The 21,463-nt window shown below is 47.2% G+C and overlaps 1 protein-coding gene and 1 pseudogene across 3 annotated transcripts in view; one reads left to right on the top strand and one right to left on the bottom strand.

Annotated features, from left to right (window-relative positions):
- The window catches only part of SMARCC1 (SWI/SNF related BAF chromatin remodeling complex subunit C1), a 63,635-nt gene that overhangs the window by 29,495 nt on the left and 12,677 nt on the right, over nucleotides 1-21,463 (bottom strand). For both annotated transcript variants that reach the window (XM_084901635.1, XM_084901634.1), the window contains exons 6-17: nucleotides 21,132-21,201; nucleotides 17,747-17,816; nucleotides 15,397-15,472; nucleotides 11,533-11,658; nucleotides 9,272-9,393; nucleotides 7,345-7,469; nucleotides 5,760-5,819; nucleotides 4,845-4,882; nucleotides 3,919-4,040; nucleotides 2,827-2,898; nucleotides 1,634-1,747; nucleotides 1,006-1,159 (exon numbers count right to left, since the gene is read on the bottom strand). In XM_084901635.1, the coding sequence (XP_084757761.1) occupies nucleotides 1,006-1,159; nucleotides 1,634-1,747; nucleotides 2,827-2,898; nucleotides 3,919-4,040; nucleotides 4,845-4,882; nucleotides 5,760-5,819; nucleotides 7,345-7,469; nucleotides 9,272-9,393; nucleotides 11,533-11,658; nucleotides 15,397-15,472; nucleotides 17,747-17,816; nucleotides 21,132-21,201 (1,149 nt within the window). The remainder of the gene's footprint in view (nucleotides 1-1,005; nucleotides 1,160-1,633; nucleotides 1,748-2,826; nucleotides 2,899-3,918; nucleotides 4,041-4,844; nucleotides 4,883-5,759; nucleotides 5,820-7,344; nucleotides 7,470-9,271; nucleotides 9,394-11,532; nucleotides 11,659-15,396; nucleotides 15,473-17,746; nucleotides 17,817-21,131; nucleotides 21,202-21,463) is intronic.
- Nucleotides 13,330-13,998, top strand: LOC311631506 (testis-expressed protein 12-like; annotated as a pseudogene). The gene has a single exon. The product of its transcript is annotated as a testis-expressed protein 12-like (transcript).

The following is a 21,463-nucleotide window of genomic DNA, read 5'->3' as shown; positions in this document are numbered from 1 at the left end:
CATGGCTCATGTGCAGAAGTCAGTTTTTGGTTCTCAAAAAAAATTTCAATCGTTGTACTGTTGATATTTGGCTCTGGTGACTAATGAGTTTGCCGACCACTGCTCTAGACCTTGTCTGCTAAGCCCACTGCTTCTAGGGACCACATTTTCCACCTCTGTAATCTACCCAAAAAATGTCCTCTTAAAAAAAATAATAAGTTAAGGGGATAGAAGTTTTTAAAGAATGGTTTAGCCATAGCCCATTTGGCTCAGTGGATAGAGTGTCGGCCTGCAGACTGAAAAGTCCCAGGTTCAATTCCGGTCAAGGGCACATGCCTGGGTTGCAGGCTCGATCCCCAGTAGTGGGTGTGCAGAAAGCAGCCCATCAATGATTCTGATCATTGATATTTCTCTCTCTCTTTCCCTCTCCCTGTCTCTCTGAAATCAATAAAAATATTTTTTTAAAAGGAATAGTTTAATAGTGGAACCTAATAAAACTCTCCTACTAGAGACTCTACAAAAAAAATACTAACACTTCCACACCACCCTTCCAGCAACATTTTAACATGTAGCATCTTCCTGTCTCTATTAAGTCACAGAAAAAACAGACGACACGTTTTCCTAAACACGATCTCCGTTTCCCAATGCAGGGCAACGTGAAGCTCAGCATCACGCTCTTCGAACGAACGCTGTCCGTAACCTGACAGTGTTTTCAAGAATGTGTGTGTGAATGCCCTCTTTCCAAACGTGACTATTAGCAGCTACAGATGACCTGCCCGTCTCACTGGCGTCTTCGATGCCAGAGGGTAAGGAGTCGGATCGGAGAACCTGCACCGCGGGGCAGGAAGGGCAGAGCCTGGGGGGGATGGGGAGCTTCACCGCAAACACCGAACAGACACGGGGCTCCAACGTCCACAACAGACCAAGCAGACAGAACCTGCCAGCTCAGTGCTGCCCACGATGACAACGCTATCGCCAGGACAGGAGCTCAGGGGCCGTGCCCCAGGAGAGGCAGAGCGCACGTACCTGGGGCGATCGCAGGTGCAGAGGCACGAGCCCAGAGGGGGTGTCCGCCAGCACGTTGAAGTGAGGCGTGGGGGGGGGCCCCATGGCCATGGGCCGGCTCTCCGGGTCCACCTGGTAGTTGACAAGGCCCCACTGCTCCAGGAAGGCGTGCACCCTGGAGAAGAAGCTCGTTACAGCTGGAGAGCACGCCTTTCCATTTAAAAACAGACAAAACAAGCACACATCCGCTCGCAGGAGGATGAGGAAGGAATGGGCATGCTGGTTTCTGAAGGAGAGATGACTTCTACTAAAGCCTGACCTTCCCACCAGCAAGGAGGGCGAGCCTGGACCCGGGAAGGGCTCCCACACCGGTGGGGCCACCCCTGCCGCCCCTCAGGCAGGTTTGGGCACAGAGCTTATCCACTCCATTCCCCGCCCACTCCACCTCCAGGCATTTTACAATTTGACTCTAAAATAAGAGTATAAAATGTTAAAAGAGGAAAAATTCCAAAGCATCACCTATATTCAACCTCTGAGTTGACAGGAGACCAGGCTGTTTGTATCGAGAGAGACAGCCCCGGCCAGTCCACGGCCGCGGGCAGCAAGCCCAGCAGCGCCGCTGCAGGAAGAGGCGGCCGCAGGCGCTTACCTCATCACGGCGCACACGTCTCCGGTCAGGTTCCTCCGACAAGCGGTGCTGGTCAGGTATTCTTGGGGGTTCAGGCGATACGTGTCAATCATAAAATTGCGATACGCCAAGTATCTAAAAAGCAATGGCAATGTTCTTGGTGGGGACAGGTAATAAATTTCCTTTATTTTCATTTAACAATAAATGTGTACCACATTCCTCTTCATGGAAAAATAAGACATCCCCTGAAAATAAGACCTAACGCATCTCTGGGAGCAAAAATTAACATAAGACACTGTCTTATTTTTGGGGGACAGGGTGGAAGTGTGTATTTAACCATCACCAGGCAAAGGCAAAACATGTCCTGACAAACGTCCTCCTTCCAGCGAGCTTACTGCTTTCAAGGCAGAGGCACTAACGCCGCGCAGCGAGGAGCAGCTCCTGTGCAGCTCATCCTCCCCGCTGGCATCCTAAGGACCAGTCGTTCATCAGAAAAACGAGGCCGAAGTTCCATTTTGTCCTCAGGTATTACATACTAGTAACCTGGTGCACAAAATTCACACGTGTGTGTGTGTGTCCCTGTCCATCCATCCATCCGTCCCTCAGCCCAGCCTACATCCCTCACACAATCTGGGACCACTGGCTTTTAAATGCTGGCCTGCCAGCCTGCCTGATCACCCCTAACCACTGCCTGCGGCCTGCTCGCCTCCAACTGCCCCTCTCCTCCCCGGCAGCCTGCTTGCCCCCAACAGCACACACCCCTGCCAGCCTGACCACCCCCAATTGTCTTCCCTTCTAGCCTGATCCCCTCTAACCGCCTCTGCCTTACCACCATGGCTTTGTCCAGAAGGACGTCCAGAAGGTCTCCTGGTCTAATTAGCATATCACCGTTGTGTTAGTATAAATAAGTATTTATAGCAAATATCACATATGTACACACCAGGGGGTAGGAACTGTTAGAAAGTAACCTGAACAATTTCAGTGAAAAACCATTACTGAACTCAAACTTTAGCTGCAAGAGCTGACATGTATGTACGTAGTTCAAGGTTGAGAAAGAAAAAGTCTGAAGCCATTTCCTTTGAGGTAAGGACTTCTGAGCAGCAGAGATTGAACATTAACTTGGAAGGAGGTGTTAGGAACGCGCCAAACACACAATTTCCCTGAGACCAGCCCCACAAGTACACATCCACACCCCATCAACTCATGTCACTCACATCTCTGGAGTCTTGGACTTGTTCTTTCCATTGAAAAACTCAGGAAGCGCACGCCGTTCGATCACGTGAATACTGAACAGAAAAAGAAGGGAGACTGGGAGTAAGTTCTCTGAAAAACAAAAATCTCAAACCGCGAGCTAAGCTTACCTTTCAAAGCCAACTGACACATCTAAAAGCGTCTGTGCCCGTCTGCGCCCAGAGCCTGCGCTAACTGTGTCAGAGGATTAAGGGCAGCACCCCCTTCCTCACCCGTCCTTTCTGCAGTCTTTCTGTTCCTAGAACCAAACCAAAAACTGCTCCCACACAGGGAAGCCATAGACGTCACTGTGCTTCACATACAGCACGACTACATGAGCTACAAGACAGAGTTCTTGGGAAATTGGGTGACAAAAATCACCGCAGTCGGCATGGCAACAAACTGGTAAACGCATGATGGGCCAGAGACAATGGACTTCACACTAATCAGGCCCTCAGGCTCTCCATCCCGCACCATCTGTCCAGCCCTCAGAAACTCTGTGGCGAGTTGAAGTTAGAGGTTATTTAAGAGTTTACTGCTTTTAAAAAGATCATAGAACCTCTATATTTTTTCTTACTGACTTATTTTATTGCTCTATTGGGTGACACTGGTTAACAAGATGACAGGTTTCAGGGTACAGTTCTCCATCTGTATCGTGTACTGTGTGTTCACCCCACGACCACCTCCTAGCCGTCCCCTCTCCTCCCACCAACTCTGGAAGTCACCTACTGTGGTCGTCTGTGAGGTGTTTGTTTTTTTCTTAATCCCTGCACCTTTTCCACCCAGCCCCCACTCCCTCCTCTCTGACAGCTGACAGTCTGTTCTCTGTACCTGTCCGTCTGTTTCTACTTGTTCACCGTCCCACAGATAAGGGAGATCCTGCGGTCCTCGTCCTCCTCTGGTGCCCTAGTTCACGTAGCACAGTGCTCTCCAGGCCCACCCCACCATCGCCAAAGTGTCCCATTGTGGAAAGGCACCACAACTTTTTTTGGTTGACCCTCACCGAAGCTGTTCCCCAGATTTCAGGAACGCTTGCCCATCCCAAGCACCCCGTCCACAGAGGGAGGGCTCCTCACCAGTTGTAATCAAACCAGGATGCGTAGCTAGGAATGATAATGTGATTGGTCTGCTCCGTCACGTTATCTTCGCCAGGGTCCACCGACCGACTCGGATCGCCTTTGCTGGGGTCGTCGTCTTCCTACAGAACAGCAGCCAGCGAAGAGAAAGAGACTACACTGAGACCGAGAAGCTTTTAACCGCTCACTCACGTCCCAGAAAGGGAGCTATCTGCTCCCATTTCAAGGACCAGGCAAGTGAACTCCAGCGGACAGGCTCTCGCGATCTGAGGACCTCCCGAGCTGCCAGGAGGCAGCGCAGAGCACGCCTGCCTGCCTCCGCGGGAATCGCACACACAGGGACGTGCCCGCAGCTCAGCTCAGCCTCAGGCTGGTGAACGGAGACGGATTCTCTAGTGCGGTTGCAGCTCCCTGCCCACACGTCTCCACAGCGTGCTCTTACTGTCCAGGTTTACGCTTCACCTGGTCCGGAACCCAAGCCTAAGCTAATAGCTCCCAAGTGACTGGTAAGGAGCGGCCTCCAGGACACGAGGAAGGCACGATGACAAGGCTCCCATCCCGAGGCGGAGCCCCGGGGCCTGCCGTGCAGATCTCACTGCCTCCCGCAGGAGCAGCAGTGCTGTTCTCCCTGCCTCGTGGTGAGACAGCCATGCAGTGCTAACGAGCTGGAACCACAGAAACTCCAGGGCCGACAGAGGGCCGACACCCCGCCCCTCCACCACAACGCTGGTTTGTACCAGAAATAAACTAGGAGGCTCTCAAGTGACTCCACCTAAACACATGGACACTGCTGAGAAGATAGAAATTTCCTTTTGGTAAAATTTTGGGGTCAAGAAGCACAAATTAATTGGGGGGATTTGTTAAAGAAGACATTTAAATCATAAGGGCCTCAAAACAGTATTTCTAAGGACTGAGTCGACCGTTACCTTTAGTCCTGTTGTGACTGCTTCTTCATCCTGCTCATCTGTAAAACCAAAACACACCCTTATGTAAAGAGCAGCAAGCTGCTTGCACTTCTTGCAAAGTTCAGGTTTCAGTAACTGACACTGGACAAAGAAGAGAATGGAGAACTAAAGCAAACCCGCCTCAGACCATTCAGTGAGTGACAGTGGCCCACAGAAGCACAGAAGTGAGGAAAAATTCAAAGCATAACTAAAAATTTCCAACATGAGGGAATTCATGAGTAATTACTGCTGGTCATGATCTTACTGAATGGGACAGGGGCATGACTAGCCTCTTCCCTCCTGAGGCCGTGAAGTAAGTAATGGCGTTCCCGGTCCGGGATGCAGTGTATAAGGAATGAGGAGTGAACAAAGCAGTTACGCTCACTCCCCACAGACCAAGCCCCTAAGAGGGTCGGCTCCTTCTGAGGGAGGGGATGCAGGCCCTCAGGGTGCCGCCCAGAAGGACCCGAGCAAACCCACACACAATTAAACCAGGCGGCTGACCCCCACGGGCAAGGGAAGTGCCACAGTGATAAAGGGGAGAAATTCTGGCACAAACATTCAGTTTCGGTAACGTTTTCTTTTTAATTACTATCATCGTTAGCAGTAACTAAGGCATTGTAAGTAATTTAACTACCAACAATTTCTTTAAAGCCCAGAAATTCTGATTTATGTAAAATATCAGGACATAATATCAGGATTAAAGACTGAGAAGAAAGGGTCACAGAAAACCAATGTTCCTCACAGGGTAGCAAACCCACCACCATGCTGCTCCGGGAACGCAATCGGCATCTGCTGGAAACTATCGCGGCCGAAAGCAACCTCCCCAACAGAGACAGCCATGGAGGAGCAGGGTTAAGACAGGAAACACGATAGAAGGGTGGGTTTTGTTTTTACCTAGGTCAGCAACAGTTCCTCCTTTCACAGGCGTGTTCTCGCTATCTTTCTTTGGATTTACTGTAAGAGAAAAAAGCACAGTTTTAGGGGGAAAGTTCTGCTTGTTTTTAAAAGAAACAGAATGGATTTAAAAGCACTCGAACCTCCCCGCAACTGCCCATCACTCAGTCCTCACCATCCAGCCTCAACCCCAAGAAGTAGCCCACGTGATGACACTACATTTGTAATTAATTACAAAGCTCCAAAATGTTTTCGTGACAAAAGTAAACAAACAGAGCGAAAAAGCTTTGAGTCCCTTTCCTAAAAGAAACACTAGTTTCTTGTGTCTTTGTTGATTCACATTTTTGTGGCTTTCGTTGACAGCCTGAGGGAGAAATGGCACCTTTTGTACACCTGAGACCCGTTCTGAGGACGTACAAACCCTATGACCAGGAGGGAAGGCCAGCTCTCTGCCTTCCTCCCGGACGGTGTGCCTGTGTTCCCGGGACACTTCCAGGGAAGAATTCCTGGTCACATTACGTCCCTTTCATTCTATTCCACTGATACGTCCGGCCATTCCTGTGTCCAGCCACACTACGTTGGTCATTACAGCTTTACCAGAGGCCCGAGGCATGGAATTCGACAGCCCCAGCTTTGTCCAGTAGGAAGGTCGTTCGGCTGTCAGGTCTAATTAGCATATTATACTTTTATTATTATAAAAGTAGCTTAGGGATCTGCAAGGACTACCATCCATCTTGCCAACAATTTTATCTCAAATGAATTGGATGACTTTTATGACATGATCTCCCACGTGACCTGCAGATACCTCTGTGTGGTCTGCAGTGCCCGCTTTACAGAATGCGGTGATGTTAGAAATGCACGTAATGCATTACAGATGGCTACATTTTCCGTTACAAAAGACAGAAAAGGGCATAAGTTAGATTATGGTAAATCTCACACATTCCTCTCAACTAGACAATAGTGATTCTAAATACAGCTGATAAATTAAGGATACATTTAATACCTACAACAAAGGACAAAACATTTAGATAAAAAGCAAATAGAGAATAGGAAATCTGGAGACATGAATAAGTGGCTGCAGGGTGGGGGAGGGTAATTTGGACCCCAATAGGTACTGGGTTCTTTTCAGGGAAGGTATAGGTGCTAGAATGAAGAGTCCAGCCATCGGAGGACAGGACCGTCCTAACCGTATAGCCCTGAAGAGCAGCAGAGCTTCAAAGCACCTGAAGAGAACAAGGGAGCAGGAGGGAAGGACACTCTCCAGACCCACAGGCAATCAGAGGGCACAACACACCCTCTGCCCAGTAACCGGCACGTGGAAACACTCCGTTGTTCCTCATCCATATGGTGTTGGGGTTTTTAAAACAGGAACTTTAAAATAGTATTAAATTCAGACATTTGGTCACTGTATTCTCTCGATAAACAGAAAGTACCAGAAGTCGGGGAAGGAGGAGCTGCGTGAAGGCGGACATTAGAGGGAATCCAGTCGTACTGAGAGCTGAGAGGCGGGGCACCGAGCTCAGCCCAGGGCAGGGCCAAGACGCCTCGTGCGTGCCCCCCCCTCAGGCCGCAGCAGAGCACACACCGTTTTTGGGGAGCACCACTTCCTCGACGTTGGGCACAGGCGTGGGGTCCTCCATGTCCTTGGTGAGGTCTTCCTGTTCCTCCTCCTCTTTCTGACTCCTGCGCTTCCCATAGAGACCAGCTTGGCTAAAACAGACAAGAGCATGTGAAAAATAAACGAGGCCATTATAGCAAGCAATTTTAAGGGCTTCACCTTTATTGTAGTTAGAATCTATGCCCAGAGTCACCTTAAAAGACAAGTGAAATCAAATTAGATACATCCCCAAAGTATAGCCAAAAGGAAAATATAGTTACTAGTATAAAAACAGACACAAGCCCTGGCTGATGTGGCTCAGTGGATAGAGCGTCGGCCTGCAGACTCAAGGGTCTCAGGTTCAATTCCTATCAAGGGCATGTACATTGGTTGCAGGCACATCCCCAGTAGGGGGTGTGCAGGAGGCAGCTGATGGATGTTTCTCTCTCATTGGTGTTTCTAGCTCTCTCTCCCTCTCCCTTCCTCTCTGAAATCAATAAAAAAAATTAAAAAAAAGACAAAACAGACACAAAATCCTACTAAACAAATTGCAGACCACACCCTAAGAAAGCTGGTGTAAGAGAGAACATCTGCTATGGAAATGTGACAACATGTATTGCTCAGGCCATAAGCAGTAATTTACATAAGATGTTTGGTCAGAGATATAAAACACTATTTCCTCGCTGTTTGTCATTCAAATACCAGGAGGTACAAAGCAGAATCACTTAGGATGGTACTATTCTGGTACTAATGCTTTTTGTAAAAACTGTCATTGCTCTTTCTCCAACTAAATCAAGTCAGTATTTATTGTTAAAACTAAAACATGCCAGAATGCATCTGGAAGTTCAAACAAGAATGGGATGATTCCTTACCTTGAGGAATTAAAGGGGACACAGAACAGAAACCATTACCTAATGCATCCACGTGCCATACAGAGAAAGGGACAAAGGCACAAGAAATAAAGCTCCGAGAGTCCAGACCGCAGGGTCTAGGTGGTTGCATTTTGGTTCAGTGACCAGAGGATCCTGGAGCCCGCTTAGCCCCCAACTGGGAGAGGAGCACATGGACCCCAAGCTTTCTTCGCGGATTTCAGGTGGGTCCGAGATATCGAACATCAAGACTCAGATTCGAGCCGAAACCGGTTTGGCTAAGTGGTAGAGCGTCGGCCTGTGGACTGAAAGGTCCCAGGTTCGATTCCGGTCAAGGGCATGTATCTTGATTGCGGGCGCATCCCCGGTGGGGGTTGTACAAGAGGCAGCTGGTCGATGTTTCTCTCTCATCGACATTTCTTGCTCTCTCTCTCTCTAGCTTTCCTCTCTGTAAAAAATCAATAAAATGTATTAAAAAAAAAAAAAAAAAGACTCAGATCCGATATTTAAGAAATAAATTTACCCTCAATAATCCCTGAAGAGAAGCCTACTTTTACGGTATTAACTTGGGTCTATATTGAGTCTTCCATGTCCTTGGTAAGGTCTTCATAAAATATACATACATACATGCAGCTTGAGAAAATAATGAAATCATTTTTATGACTGTAGTTGGTCCAGGAGTGTTATTTACAAATGTTATCAAAATATCTTGAGCTAACTATTGAAATTATTAAGTATTATCTACCATTTATTAAGTATCTACTTCAGGCCATGCACTATACAAGGACTTAAGTCACAGGTTCACGTCCTGTACGAGTCATTTTGGTCATAAATGGGACAGGTGACAAAATTAGAGACACCGACATTAACGATGACGAACAGAATGTCTTAGCCCCTTCAGGGACCATTCTCAACACGCCTCGACGCGGAAGGAAGCCTGTGTTCAAGGGAGGAGCTTGCCTTGCGGTGAGCACAACTTGCGCTGTGCAGGGCGCCCGAGAGCCCTGGGGAGTCTGCGCGGATGGGCGGCCAGGCTGCGCGCTTACCCTTTCTTCCCGCTCTTCTTCCGGGACTCTGTGGGCGTGGGGGGTGGCGGCGAAGGCGAGTGCTTCCGCTTCCGGGTACTAGCTGATGCCTTCCTGTCTCTCCTCTCGGGACTTCGGACTGGCTAGGAAGAGGAAAGTGGAGATGAGCATCAGCCAGTGTGGCCGACTCCTCCGTTTCTACAAGCCCTTACCCCAAAGTGCCTTTTCACAAGCACACGAGCTCAGAGCAAAGGAGGCCACTCCACAAGCCTCATGGCCACAGCAGCCACGGGACTTCTGAACGCCACATGCCACGTCCTCCAGGGAAACGCCAGCACCAGCCTCAGGGCTCCACCTCGCTGCAGAGCACAGTGGCCCACGCCCACGAGAAAACTACCCTGCCCACAGCCGGGGCTTAAGGTAGAAAAAACATGTCCAATAATTAGTAGAAAATATAGAACATGTTATTAAATTAATAAAATACAAAGATAGGCTGAATAAGCTTGGGGAAATGTGCCAGAAACTACTTATAATTCATCAGAAAATAAAAATAGATAACTTTGATACAAAAGATGTGAAATAAGATCGCAAAGTCAACCTATAAAACTATCCCAACTTGCAGGTGGCATTAAACTTCAAGAACCCACAGAACAACTATCCCAGCTAACAGGGGAGGTCACCAGAGTGCAGGGCACAGACCTCAGACGCTCACTGCTCATCTACGAGACAGAATAACGAAGACGCTCACTGCCCATCTACGAGACAGAATGATGAAGAAACCCCGGAAGGACCCGAAGATCGGACCCGAGGTGGCCCTCGCTCCCAGAAGAGCAGAGCTACGGTATCGGCGAGACTCCCATCTCCTTGCCGCTCACACCCCGCACCGAGGCGTCCTTTCAGCAGCTCTGCCGCCTCAGGAGGGACCTGAGCATCCTCAGAGCCCACAGGGAAGTCTGGGAGAAACCTAAACTGCACACGCCTTTGATCAGTATGTAAATCTGACATTAAGGTTTTTAAAGGCATATTAATCAATTTTATATAATCCCCCCCTAAAGATGAGTGAGTAAGTAAAACCCATTAAATCAATACAGGGGTGGATGGGACAGGCCAGGTCAAAAATGTGATACGGAAATTAGAATATTCCCAATGGCACAAAGATTCAGTTTGAAATGCAATAAGGGAAAACAAATATGTAAACATATTAGAGGAGGCCAAAAAAAAAAAAAAAAGAAGTGATATTCCAAAGCAAACAGAAACAAACTAAAAATGAAACAATATGGCCGAGACCGGTTTGGCTCAATGGATAGAGCGTCGGCTTCGGGACTGAAGGGTCCCGGGTTCGATTCCGGTCAAGGGCATGTACCTTGGTTGCGGGCATATCCCCAGTAGGGGGTGTGCAAGAGGCAGCTGATCGATGACTCTCTCTCATTGATGTTTCTAACTCTCTGTCTCTCTCCCTTCCTCTCTGTACAAAATCAATAAAATATATTAAAAAAATAAATAAAAAATTAAAAAATAAAAATAAAACAATATGAAAAAATACTAATTTTAAAATATCCTTAAAAATAAGGAACACAGAGGAAATAAAAAACAGGCTGAAGATAGTATGAAAGACCTGCACTTTCTAAGCAAATGGTTAAAGGTATAATTGCCTCAAAGATTTAAAAAAACTAAAATAAAAAGCAGACCCCCTGAAAAGGACTGGAATCGCACGTCTCAGCCTAAGGCTGCCACACACCCGGTAAGACGCAGGGCCGCTGCCTTCTCAGCGCAGGCTGTCTGTCTGGGGACACACCGCCCGCAGTGGGCCCGGAAGGAACACGGGCACGTGTGTAAGGGGTGGCTTCTTAGAGGGACGAGAGCAGTCAGCACAAGTCTTCCCACCTCACAAAGGACTCAACTGTCCCCGAGACCCTGAGGGCGATGCTCTCTACTGCCCCCTGCATGTGAGTAAAGCCATCAAAACATCAGAACTGAGTGAGCCTGCCCTTGGAAAACCAACACAGCAGTGAAATGGCCCCGGGATGTATGTGGAACATCAGAATGAAAACTCCGCTCTAGAGAACACAGTCAGCTCTCACACCGCACGGCCACTCCATCTTAATGACCCCGAGGTGTGCATGGCTTCTGTGGAGGTGCCAGCTCCGGAGATGGTAGCCACTCTCCTACGATATGTACTCGATGGCTGATGCTCCTGTGACAGTTTACCCATGAATATCTGAGAACGTTCAGGCAAAGAAAGAAGAAACGCAAGTGGAGTAAAATGGTGCCAAACCAAATACCTCTTCATTCTTTGTGGAAATTCGCTGTCGAAAACTCACGGGCTTCCTGTTCTCATCCACCTCATAGTCCTCCTCATTCATCCATTCGTTGAACACATCAGTGTCCAAAACCCATTTTGCATGAACCTAAAACCACATTAAAGCAGGAAAACCTACATAAATAATAAAATCACTGGAATCTAAAATTATTAAAAAGCTTTAAAAGTACTTAACAGAAAAGAAGCTGATTTACTGTATTATTCCCAAATCCTCAACTGAATATTACAAACTTAAAACATAAGTCAATGACAGCCTGGCCAATGTGACTCAGTGGTTGAACATGGATCTATGAACCAGGTGGTCACTGTTTGATTCCTGGTCAGGGTACATGCAGGCTCAATCCCCAGTCAGGGGCGTGTAGGAGGTAGCCAATCCATGATTCTCTTCATATTTCTCCCTCCCTCTCTGAAATCAATAAAAATGTTTTTTTATAAAAGATGAACAGTGACACTCGAACGGCCACTTTACCATTTTATTCCATGTCTTTTCCAAAATAAACCAGCGTAAGAAAGCACCCTAGCTTTGTGCACACTGAGGTTTGATAACTAAGAGCTAGTCACGTCGTCTTTTTTAATAACACGAGGGGGAAGGAAGGACGCGGAAAGCCTGGGGGCAGTGCAGAGCGAGGGCTGGCGTGGAACACACTGCTGTGCCATCAGCAGAGGCGGGTCAGCAGCAGCTGGAAGTGGATGCTAACTGGGCGGCGAGGGATTTTCATGAGAAGCAGGATGTCTGCCTGGTCCAAGAACCCTCAGACTGCCTCCAGGCTGCAGGTGGGGAATCACGTGCAGACAATGCTCACCCCGCAGCTCTGTGGGCAATAGCTAAATTACCCATGAGAAAGAGCAGTCATTCCCAGCGAGGAATACTCTGTGGAATGAACACGTCGTAAGAGGCGGTGGTGCCGGTAGACTTCCAAGGACATCAGGCCCGGGCCCATCAGGAAGGCGCTGGTGGTACAGGGAAGCACCGCTGTGCCTCCAGAACTGACGGAGCTCACGGGGCTCTGGCCCTGCGTCTGAGGCTCTGCTTGGGGAGCCATCACTGTGTCCTGGGCTGGCAGTGTCCCAGCAGCTGGGCTGGCTGAAGCACCAAGAAGGCCCGGGCTGGCTTCCACACAAGTTAGAATTCCATGAAGGCCGCTGCGGGGAGGAGGCTGGGGTCTCCGAGTGCAGAGTGATTGTGGAACGCAAAGCAAAAGCATTTCTTTAAGTCTGTCCCTGACCTGAGTGCCTGAACTAGGAAACATGGGTATTTGGGCTAAGGAATAGTTTCTCTCGATAAACAAACAATTAAGAAATACTGTGAAGAGTAAAAAAAAAAAAAAAAAAAAGTTATAGAAAATTAAAGACATGGCATAGGAATCCAAAACCTGATATTAGACAGGATTCTATACTAAAGAGAAAAAACTGCTATAAAAACATCGAGTCAAATGGCAAAACTGGAATGCAGAATAGCAGCTTAAAGCATGTGTTAATCTTAAATTTGATAAAGTTAAGGGTACTAAAATCCTGTACTATACTTTCGTATAAGAATTCCTTATTTATTTTTTTAAATATATATATTTTATTGACTTTTTACAGAGAGGAAGGGAGAGGGATAGTTAGAAACACTGATGAGACAGAAACATCGATCAGCTGCCTCCTGCACACCCCCCACGGGGGATGTGGCAGCAACCAAGGTACATGCCCTTGACCGGAATCGAACCTGAGACCTTTCGGTCCGCAGGCCGACGCTCTATCCACTGAGCCAAACCCGGTTTCGGCAAGAATTCCTTATTGCGGCTCTGGTTCCCGCGGTCTGGCCGCTGCTGGCGGGGAGCAGCTGGCGAGGAGAGCTCTTGCCTCTGATTATGATAGCAAATCACCTTATAAAACCTGATACTAGAAATTGCAAGAGAATTGGAGCCTCAAGTGCCAAATAGTCCACAACCGTCCCCTCCTGGACAATCAGATGCCTCTTTCTCTGAAAGCTCTGGACTTTTTATAAAGATGAGGCCCTGGAGAAAGATTTGAATATGAACACGGAAATTAATCTAATGTTGTCTACATACGCAAAGACTTTAAGTGAGAGAGGGGCAGTAGATGCTTGTTACATCGACGAGATAGAAGGACTCTTCAAAGAAGCCAATACTACTGAAAACTTTCTAGTACAAAAAAAGAGAACTCCTGAGACAGAGGTTTACAGTTATTGCAAATACACTACACAAACGCCGTGTACTTAAAATGAGCTGAGAATTTAAAGCCATTACTGTTGTAAGGAAATGACATTTGTGCTCAGAAAGCTCTCGTTAAAATGTATGCCTTAAACATAAAAGGGGATACACCTTGAATTTCTCTTCTAGACTTAAAGGGGGCTTTAAACTGGATATTAATGCCTTTTGAGAGTCAACTCTTTGGTGTAGTTTATAAAAGTGTAAATTATTTAAATTATTCTTAAAAAACAAACAAACAAAAAAACCCTAGTCTTCAACTTCTAAAAGAGGATTCAATGAGTTAATCTGATGATGTTTAACAGTATTGTACTTTTTTAGGGGAATATTCTATTTAAATAGAAGATAGCATTGGAGATAGTTTTAAAATGTTTTTCATGGTTAGTGTTATAAAAAAATTAAAACATAAAGGTAATTTGTCCAGTTTCTCAATATGTAGAAAACTACGTACTTTTGCTATTTAATATAATCATTTGATTATTTCACCTTTAGTTATTATACATGATTAATAAAAGTTTTTTGTTTAAAATTATCTTCTTGTGCTAAAAGAAAAACCATAAATTACCAGAAAAAAAGAATTCCTTATTCCTAAGGATTAAAATGTTAACTTTAGGTAAATCTGGATAAAGGTATGCCATGTACTATTCTTTTTTTTTTTTTTTTTTTTTAATATATTTTTATTGATTTTGTACAGAGAGGAAGGGAGAGAGATAGAGAGCTAGAAACATCGATGAGAGAGAGTCATCGATCAGCTGCCTCTTGCACATCCCTTACCGGGGATATGCCCGCAACCAAGGTACATGCCCTTGACAGGAATCGAACCCGGGACCTCTCAGTCCCCAAGCCGATGCTCTATCCATTGAGCCAAACCGGTTTCGGTTGCCATGTACTATTCTTATTCTTGCAGCTTTTCGGTGACAATATTCCAAACACTTTTTAAAAAATGGACTAATTTTTGTTAATCCCATTTCCTCATATGAAATCTGAAGCTCAAAGGTCATGTCTTTCTGAAGATCACACCATTAAAATTGGTTGAAGCAGACCTAATATCAAATATTTTTATTGAATTTAGGTCCTCATCGTCTATAATAGTAAGTGCAATATGCAAATCGACCGAACCGCTGAACAGCGGAAGGACAGTCTGGAAGACCTTCGGGGCGAAGCTGGGCTGCGAGGGCACGAATTTTGTGCCTCGGCCTCCAGTGCTGTATAAAAGGCTCAATAAGAACCATGGCGCAGTGCCACTGCTCCGGGGAAGGGCCAGAGCTCTCTGCTGAAATGCTGCTCCAGGGCTGGGACACAAAAGTGACAACACGTGGGAGCACCTTGTCCCAGGAGGTAGAGAGGATGCTAGCAGGCATCAAATCACGCCCGAAGGTCACCGAGGCAGCCCGCACATTCCCACCGGCCAAGGTCCAGACAGGTCCTCGGAGTGAAGCAGGCAGGCCCGCCACGCTCCACAAGTGCACAGGGACCCTATGACCATGCACGGGAGCTCTTAAAGAAGGATAAGAAAATCACCATTCCGTGTGTCCTTAAAAACCTTGGGAGAATAGCTGGGAAGGGCTATGAAGTCACATGAGAATAAATTTCTTTAAAAAAGAAGCTCTCACCTTCCACGGCTTTTCTGGAATTGGTGGATCTTCAATTTCCGCATCAACATCATTACTATGGACCCAAGTATCATAGCTATAAAGGAAATGCAGAAAGGAAAAATCAATTAGATCCCAAATTCATTCACTAAAAAGACTGAACAAAATGTAAAAATATACTTTAGAGAGACTATTAGGATCTAATATCAGAAATTTATCATACTTTAAAAAATATATTTTTATTATTGATTTCAGAGAAGAAGGGAAAGGGAGATAGAAACATCAATGCTGAGACATGGATTGGCTGCTTCCTACACGCCCCACACAGGGGATCAAGCCCACAACCCAGGCGTGTGCCTTTGGCCAGAATTGCACAGTAACCTCCTGCTCACAAGCTGATGTATCATACACTTTTGTCTCCACCACTGACAGGAAAACTCCTCTGTAGGGTCTGTAGTAATCTTCACGTTGCTCAACCTCAAGTTCAAGCCTCGTCCACAGGATTTCAACAAGCTCACCACTGTCTCCTCAAAGCGTTTCCTTACTTGGCCTCCAGACAGTGCTACCGAGGCATTCTTCTGGCACCAGCCTCTCCTCAGTCTCGACTGGTTTCTCCTCTTCTCCCAAACCCCATCAGTGCTGGGAGCCCACCTGTTTGAGTTTTTGAAGAACCACCTCTATCTCTCCTTCACTTGGTGTTCTCCTGCAGCCCATGGCTTCGAAGAGACACTGACGCCTTAAACCTTTCATCTGCCTCTTCCGAGTTCTGGACTCAAGAATCCCACTGTCCCCTCACATGTCCTCCTACAGGCCGAGCAAAACTTTCAACCTCACACACTCAAACCTCAATGCAATGCCTCCTGACCCCAACATGTGCTCCGGCCAGTGCTGGCTGACACCCTGTCCCCGCTCACCCGTCCCAGAAGCAAGCCGTCAGAACGCCCGCCAGCTCAGCTTCAAACCTTGTCCAGAGCCCCCGATCCTCAGCCGTCTGCTGCCCAAAGCCCGAGGCCATGCTCCACATGGCACACAGTGGTTCTTGTGAAAACCATGTCAGTCCATGCTGCTCCACGGCTCAAAACTTAACTCAGAACGGAGGTCCCAGTCCTCGCGAGGCTAGTGCTCTCTGCGCACTCGATGCATCTGAGCCGCTGCCTGGGCTCTGGCCACTCTACACTGCCAGGCAGGGCCCACACATGCCCTCCGCAGGCTCCTCACCACCGCTTATGCACCGAGCACTTCCTATCCTCACCACTCAGCTCAAAGCCTCACTGGTGAGGTCCAATTCACGGAGATGAGTCATTCATTCCCTGTGCCTCCACCACTTTGAAATAAGCAGAAAAGAACCTTCCAGATTAAGGCGCTGTCAGTGCTACACCCTGGCCAACAGCGTACTAAAGGGAACCCAAGTACAGCAACAAGCACTGGCTTCCTGTATCCTCTGCTCCAGTCCGTCCCACAGCACCGGGACAAGCCAGCGCTCCACACCGCCCCCAGCACTGCCCACTGCACTGCCCGCAGCACCGTCCACTGCACCACGAATGGCAGGACACGTCCACACTAGGCGAGGGACCCGCTCCCTGGCAGGGAGTAAACCGCCCAGCTCCGGAACGATGGAAGGAAGCATCGGCGACTGTATTCTCTAAGAGGCCTGAGGAGGAGACGTTGCACAGGAGAGCGGGGGCACAAACTCTAGTCAGTCAGTGACCTAACAGACAAGCCTCCAGCAGCCAGCCCATCAGATTCGATCCGTAGGAAATGCCCGCAAAGAGGTGACGTGTCCTCTGTGATGTTTACTTCCAATGCCTGTCATACACCTGAGTTCCCATCAGTTTTAAAGGGCAGGTTGACTTCCTTTAAGAGTTCCTGTAGCCAAAACTGGTTTGGCTCAGTGAATAGAGCGCCGGCCTGCGGACTGAAAGGTCCCGGGTTCGATTCCAGTCAGGGGCATGTGCCTTGGTTGCGGGCACATACCCGGTAGGGGGTGTGCAGGAGGCAGCTGGTCGATAATTCTCTCTCATCAATGTTTCTAACTCTCTATCCCTCTCTCTTCTTCTCTGTAAAAAAATCATTAAAATATATATTTAAAAAATAAATAAAAAGGAAAGAAATGTACTTGCACGTAACAGAAAGTTCCTCAGACAGGTGACCCTAAAATGGCCCTACGCGCCAGGAACGAAATTCCTTTCTGGGAGGAAGCCGATCCGGCCGGGCTGGCAGCACAGGCGCCCTCCGCACCGCAGTGCGCACGCCGGTTTGCCCAGCGCCCGCACGGACGTGGGACGCAGCCGGGAGGACGGGGGAGAGCAGTGCCCGAACCACATCGGCCTCGGCTGCTCTTCAAAGGGAAACTGCGGCCGGCTGAGCTCACCTGTCCGGGTACGACCCCCAGTGCACCAGCACCTGCTTGTCCTTCCGCATCACGGGGCGCAGCCACTCCTCTGAAAAGGAAAGAGCACACTCCGTCAGCTGGCACGGAAATGAATAGCTATCGCTTAGACATCCTTTTACTCAAGTTTTGGAGTTTCTAAGGAGCTCCCCCAAGCCTTCTCCTCGTTGAATGCTGTCCACCACCATCTTTAAGGGGAAGTTTCCAGCCGCACACTCCGACTTATTCCATCCCAGGCCCAATGACCCCTCCCTCTGACAGAGCGCTCTCCGCCCACCCCCTCTCCCACCCAGCACCCTCCCCACCTCACCCTCCCACCCAGCACCCTCCCCCCCAGCACCCTCTCCTTCACACACCCAATAAAACAAAGCTCTGCAGCCCATACTCAGGTATCCTCACCCCCTCCCTCACCTCCTTCCGCCCTAAGACATAAAACCCAACTCTGCCATTAGCTTTTCCTCAAACTTCATCATGTTTCACCTCTCTGCTTCTTCCCATTTTGTACCCCTTCCAGCATCTCATACTCAAATTCTTACTAATATATCTTTTTTTTTTTTTTAAGATATATTTTTTTGATTTTTCACAGAGAGGGAAGGAGAAGGATAGACGCCGAAACCGGTTTGGCTCATTGGTAGAGCGTCGGTCTGCGGACTGGAGGGTCCCAGGTTCGATTCCGGTCAAGGGCATGTACCTGGGCTGTGGGCACATCCCCAATAGGGGATGTGCAAGAGGCAGCTGGTCGATGTTACTCTCTCATCGACATTTCTGGCTCTCTATATCTCTCCCTTCCTCTCTTAAAAAATCAATAAAATATATTAAAAAAAAAAAAAAAAAAAAAGAGAAGGATAGAGAGCCAGAAACATCGATGAGAGAGAAACATCAATCAGCTGCCTCCTGCACACCCTCTACTGGGGATTGAGCCCGCAACCAAGGTACATGCCCTGGACCGGAATCGAACCCGGGACCCTCCAGTCCGCAGGCCGATGCTCCATCCACTGAGCCACTACGGTTTTGGCTAGCACTCATATCTTAAGACCTTTGAAGTGTCAGCACCTTCTGTTCTAAACGGTCATGGATCCTCATAAAAGGCACGCTGCGGTTGACAGGGCTCTCCTGTGCTGTGGCCGCAGTGCGACCTCCTGGTCACTGACAGCACAGCCAGGGGCCCTGCCAGGGCTTTTGCTCAGCCACACTTACTGACAGCCACTGTTCTACACTAAGCAAAGTCCACCGTGTGCAGAATCATGTTTCATATTTAAAAAGACCTTCAATATATTACAAATTAAATTTAAATGCTATCCTCTAACGATTATTCCACTACTAATAGCAATACCTAGCAAGCATCAGCAAACTAGTTGGTATTAAAAGGAAGACACCCTCACATGAATACGAAATTACTAAACAGCTAAGATGTAACAACTGCAGTTCAAACCTTTTGTAAAAGGCACTGTTTCTGACATGTTCACAATCTAAGCATCCATACCAACCTCGTTAGAGACCCCACAGAACCAACATGCACAGCCACCCAGCACCTCCACCTAATGGCCACCAGCTGCTACTACCTCAGAGGACAAAAGCTGAGCAGAGCCCCCCAGAAAGCCAGTAGGGTTCTCCGTGTGGCAGCACAGCAATCAGAGGGACACTGAGCCTGTTACAAGGAAAATCACTCTCAGCTATGAAAGCTAATGCTGACACGGCCTCAGGAACAGCGGAAACGATAAGACTCTTAGAACTGAAGTCTGCGTAAACTTCATTCTTGTCGAGGCAACAAACACACAAGCAACCAACCAGCCCAGCCCACCCGCCTGTCACTGCCTCCAGTATCTACAACCGAGGAAGGCCCTCCTCCACGCTGACACGGTCTTCCTTCACGTGGCTTAGACGCAGCACCACGGACTAGGCTAACAGAAGTCTTTTCTAAGAACCACTGGACACTGCTGAGCATCTTGCTGTAGATTGTATTCATTAACTGTCCTCTTAAAATTACTTATTTCCTTTATTCTCTAGCTTTAGTTTGATGTTACTTTTCTAATTTCTTGAGAAAGATGTGTGGACCACTGACTTTTCAGTCTTTCTTCTTCCCCAATATACACATTTAAAGATCTAAATTCCCCTCTGGATAAAGCATCAGCTACACCCTGAAATGTAAATTTTCTTATACTTTCTTAATTTCATAATTATTCAGACCCAAAGATTTTTCCATTTCCATTGTGATTTATTCTTTCATTTATGGATTACATGGCAAGATGCTTCTTAATTTTCAAGCATCTGAAAACTGTCTGTAATCTGGTTATTGACTTGTAGCATCTCTGTACTGGGTAGAACAGTGCAGGTAATTAGCGCCTCAAGTCTCATATAATTTGGCTCCTTATGTAGATATTCTATGGGGATGTGTTATGCTTAAGAACAGATCTCCACAAAGGAGAATTATTTTTCAATCTAAATTACTAGAAATTAACTTGGTTAATTAATAATTCATATTCTGATTCCCAACTTTCCAACCTTTGAAAGAATGGTTAACAGAAATCAGTTGCCATAGTTCTGATGAACTCTGGCTACTGACCAAATCCACTTTCAGAATAGCAAGGCTGAAAGCCAGAGTCGAACCCATTATAAATCCCAAGACTAATATTTCTGAGGGGCCTGTTTATCCGAGACATTCTATCTTGCAACGTCTCTTAATTTTCAGAACACAAGGGACCCAGGAAACATTAAATAAGTTAATACACAGGCACGCCTAGACGTAACACCCAGATGATAATTACCAACAAATAAATAAAAGCCTGATGATTAGAAGTTGGACATTACAGAATTAGTTTATTTTTCCCAATTCAAAAATAAATAAAAAATTATAAATTTAAATAATCTATAAAATTTAATGCTGGTGACTCTCTTTCTAAAATAGCTAGATCTGGATGTGTTGAGTTAGTATAGGGCTGGGGTGTTGATCTGTGAGTGCCTTGGGTGGGGCCTGGATGAGGCTGGTTGACCTATTTGGAAATGTCTTTTGTGTGAAATGTATCATTAGGCATGTGGCGGTATTATTGATATGAGAAAATGCTAAGTAACTGATTTACTATCTGAAAAGGGATTTACTATCGGGGAAAGGGAGGGAGGAAGAGACTGAACATAAACTGCACCTATGGATGAGGACAATGGGGGATGGGGAGGGGGCGGAGGGTGGGGTGGGAACCTGGTGGAGGGGGGAAGAAATGAGGAACCTTTGTAATAATATGAACAATAAAGATTGATTTAAAAAATAAATAAATAAATAAAATAGCTAGTTGTATTATTTAACCCTCTGCTGATATAACTCAGAATCCAGTGAAGCCTGAGCTCATCAGATCACAACCAAAAACTAACTCACCGTCCTCTTGTGAGGAAAGATGTGGGTAAACGTGGTGGGAAGCTTTCGACTTCTCGTCAGTGAATGTGCCCTGAAAAGACAGTGACCAATAACGTAAAAACAAAGCAAGTGTCAGCCAACGACGAGATTCCAGACACGATGGCCATCGTGGGGTGATGGCAGGCCTCCTGACCAATCACATCACACCTGCCTTGGCTGGCCTGGCGTCAGTGCGAGTCACAGTCTGGCCGTCCAGAAGGTCGTCTGGACAGTCGTTCTGCTGTTTGGTTATCCGGTCAATTTGCATATCACAATTTATTATTATAGATGAGTACCCTTAATTCTTTTTTTAA

This window comes from Pipistrellus hanaki (genome assembly GCF_964339955.1).
Source record: "Pipistrellus hanaki genome assembly, chromosome: 13".
NCBI lineage: Eukaryota > Metazoa > Chordata > Mammalia > Chiroptera > Vespertilionidae > Pipistrellus > Pipistrellus hanaki.
The sequence above is the reverse complement of the archived record's forward strand: the minus strand, read 5'-3'. Positions and strand labels throughout refer to the sequence as shown.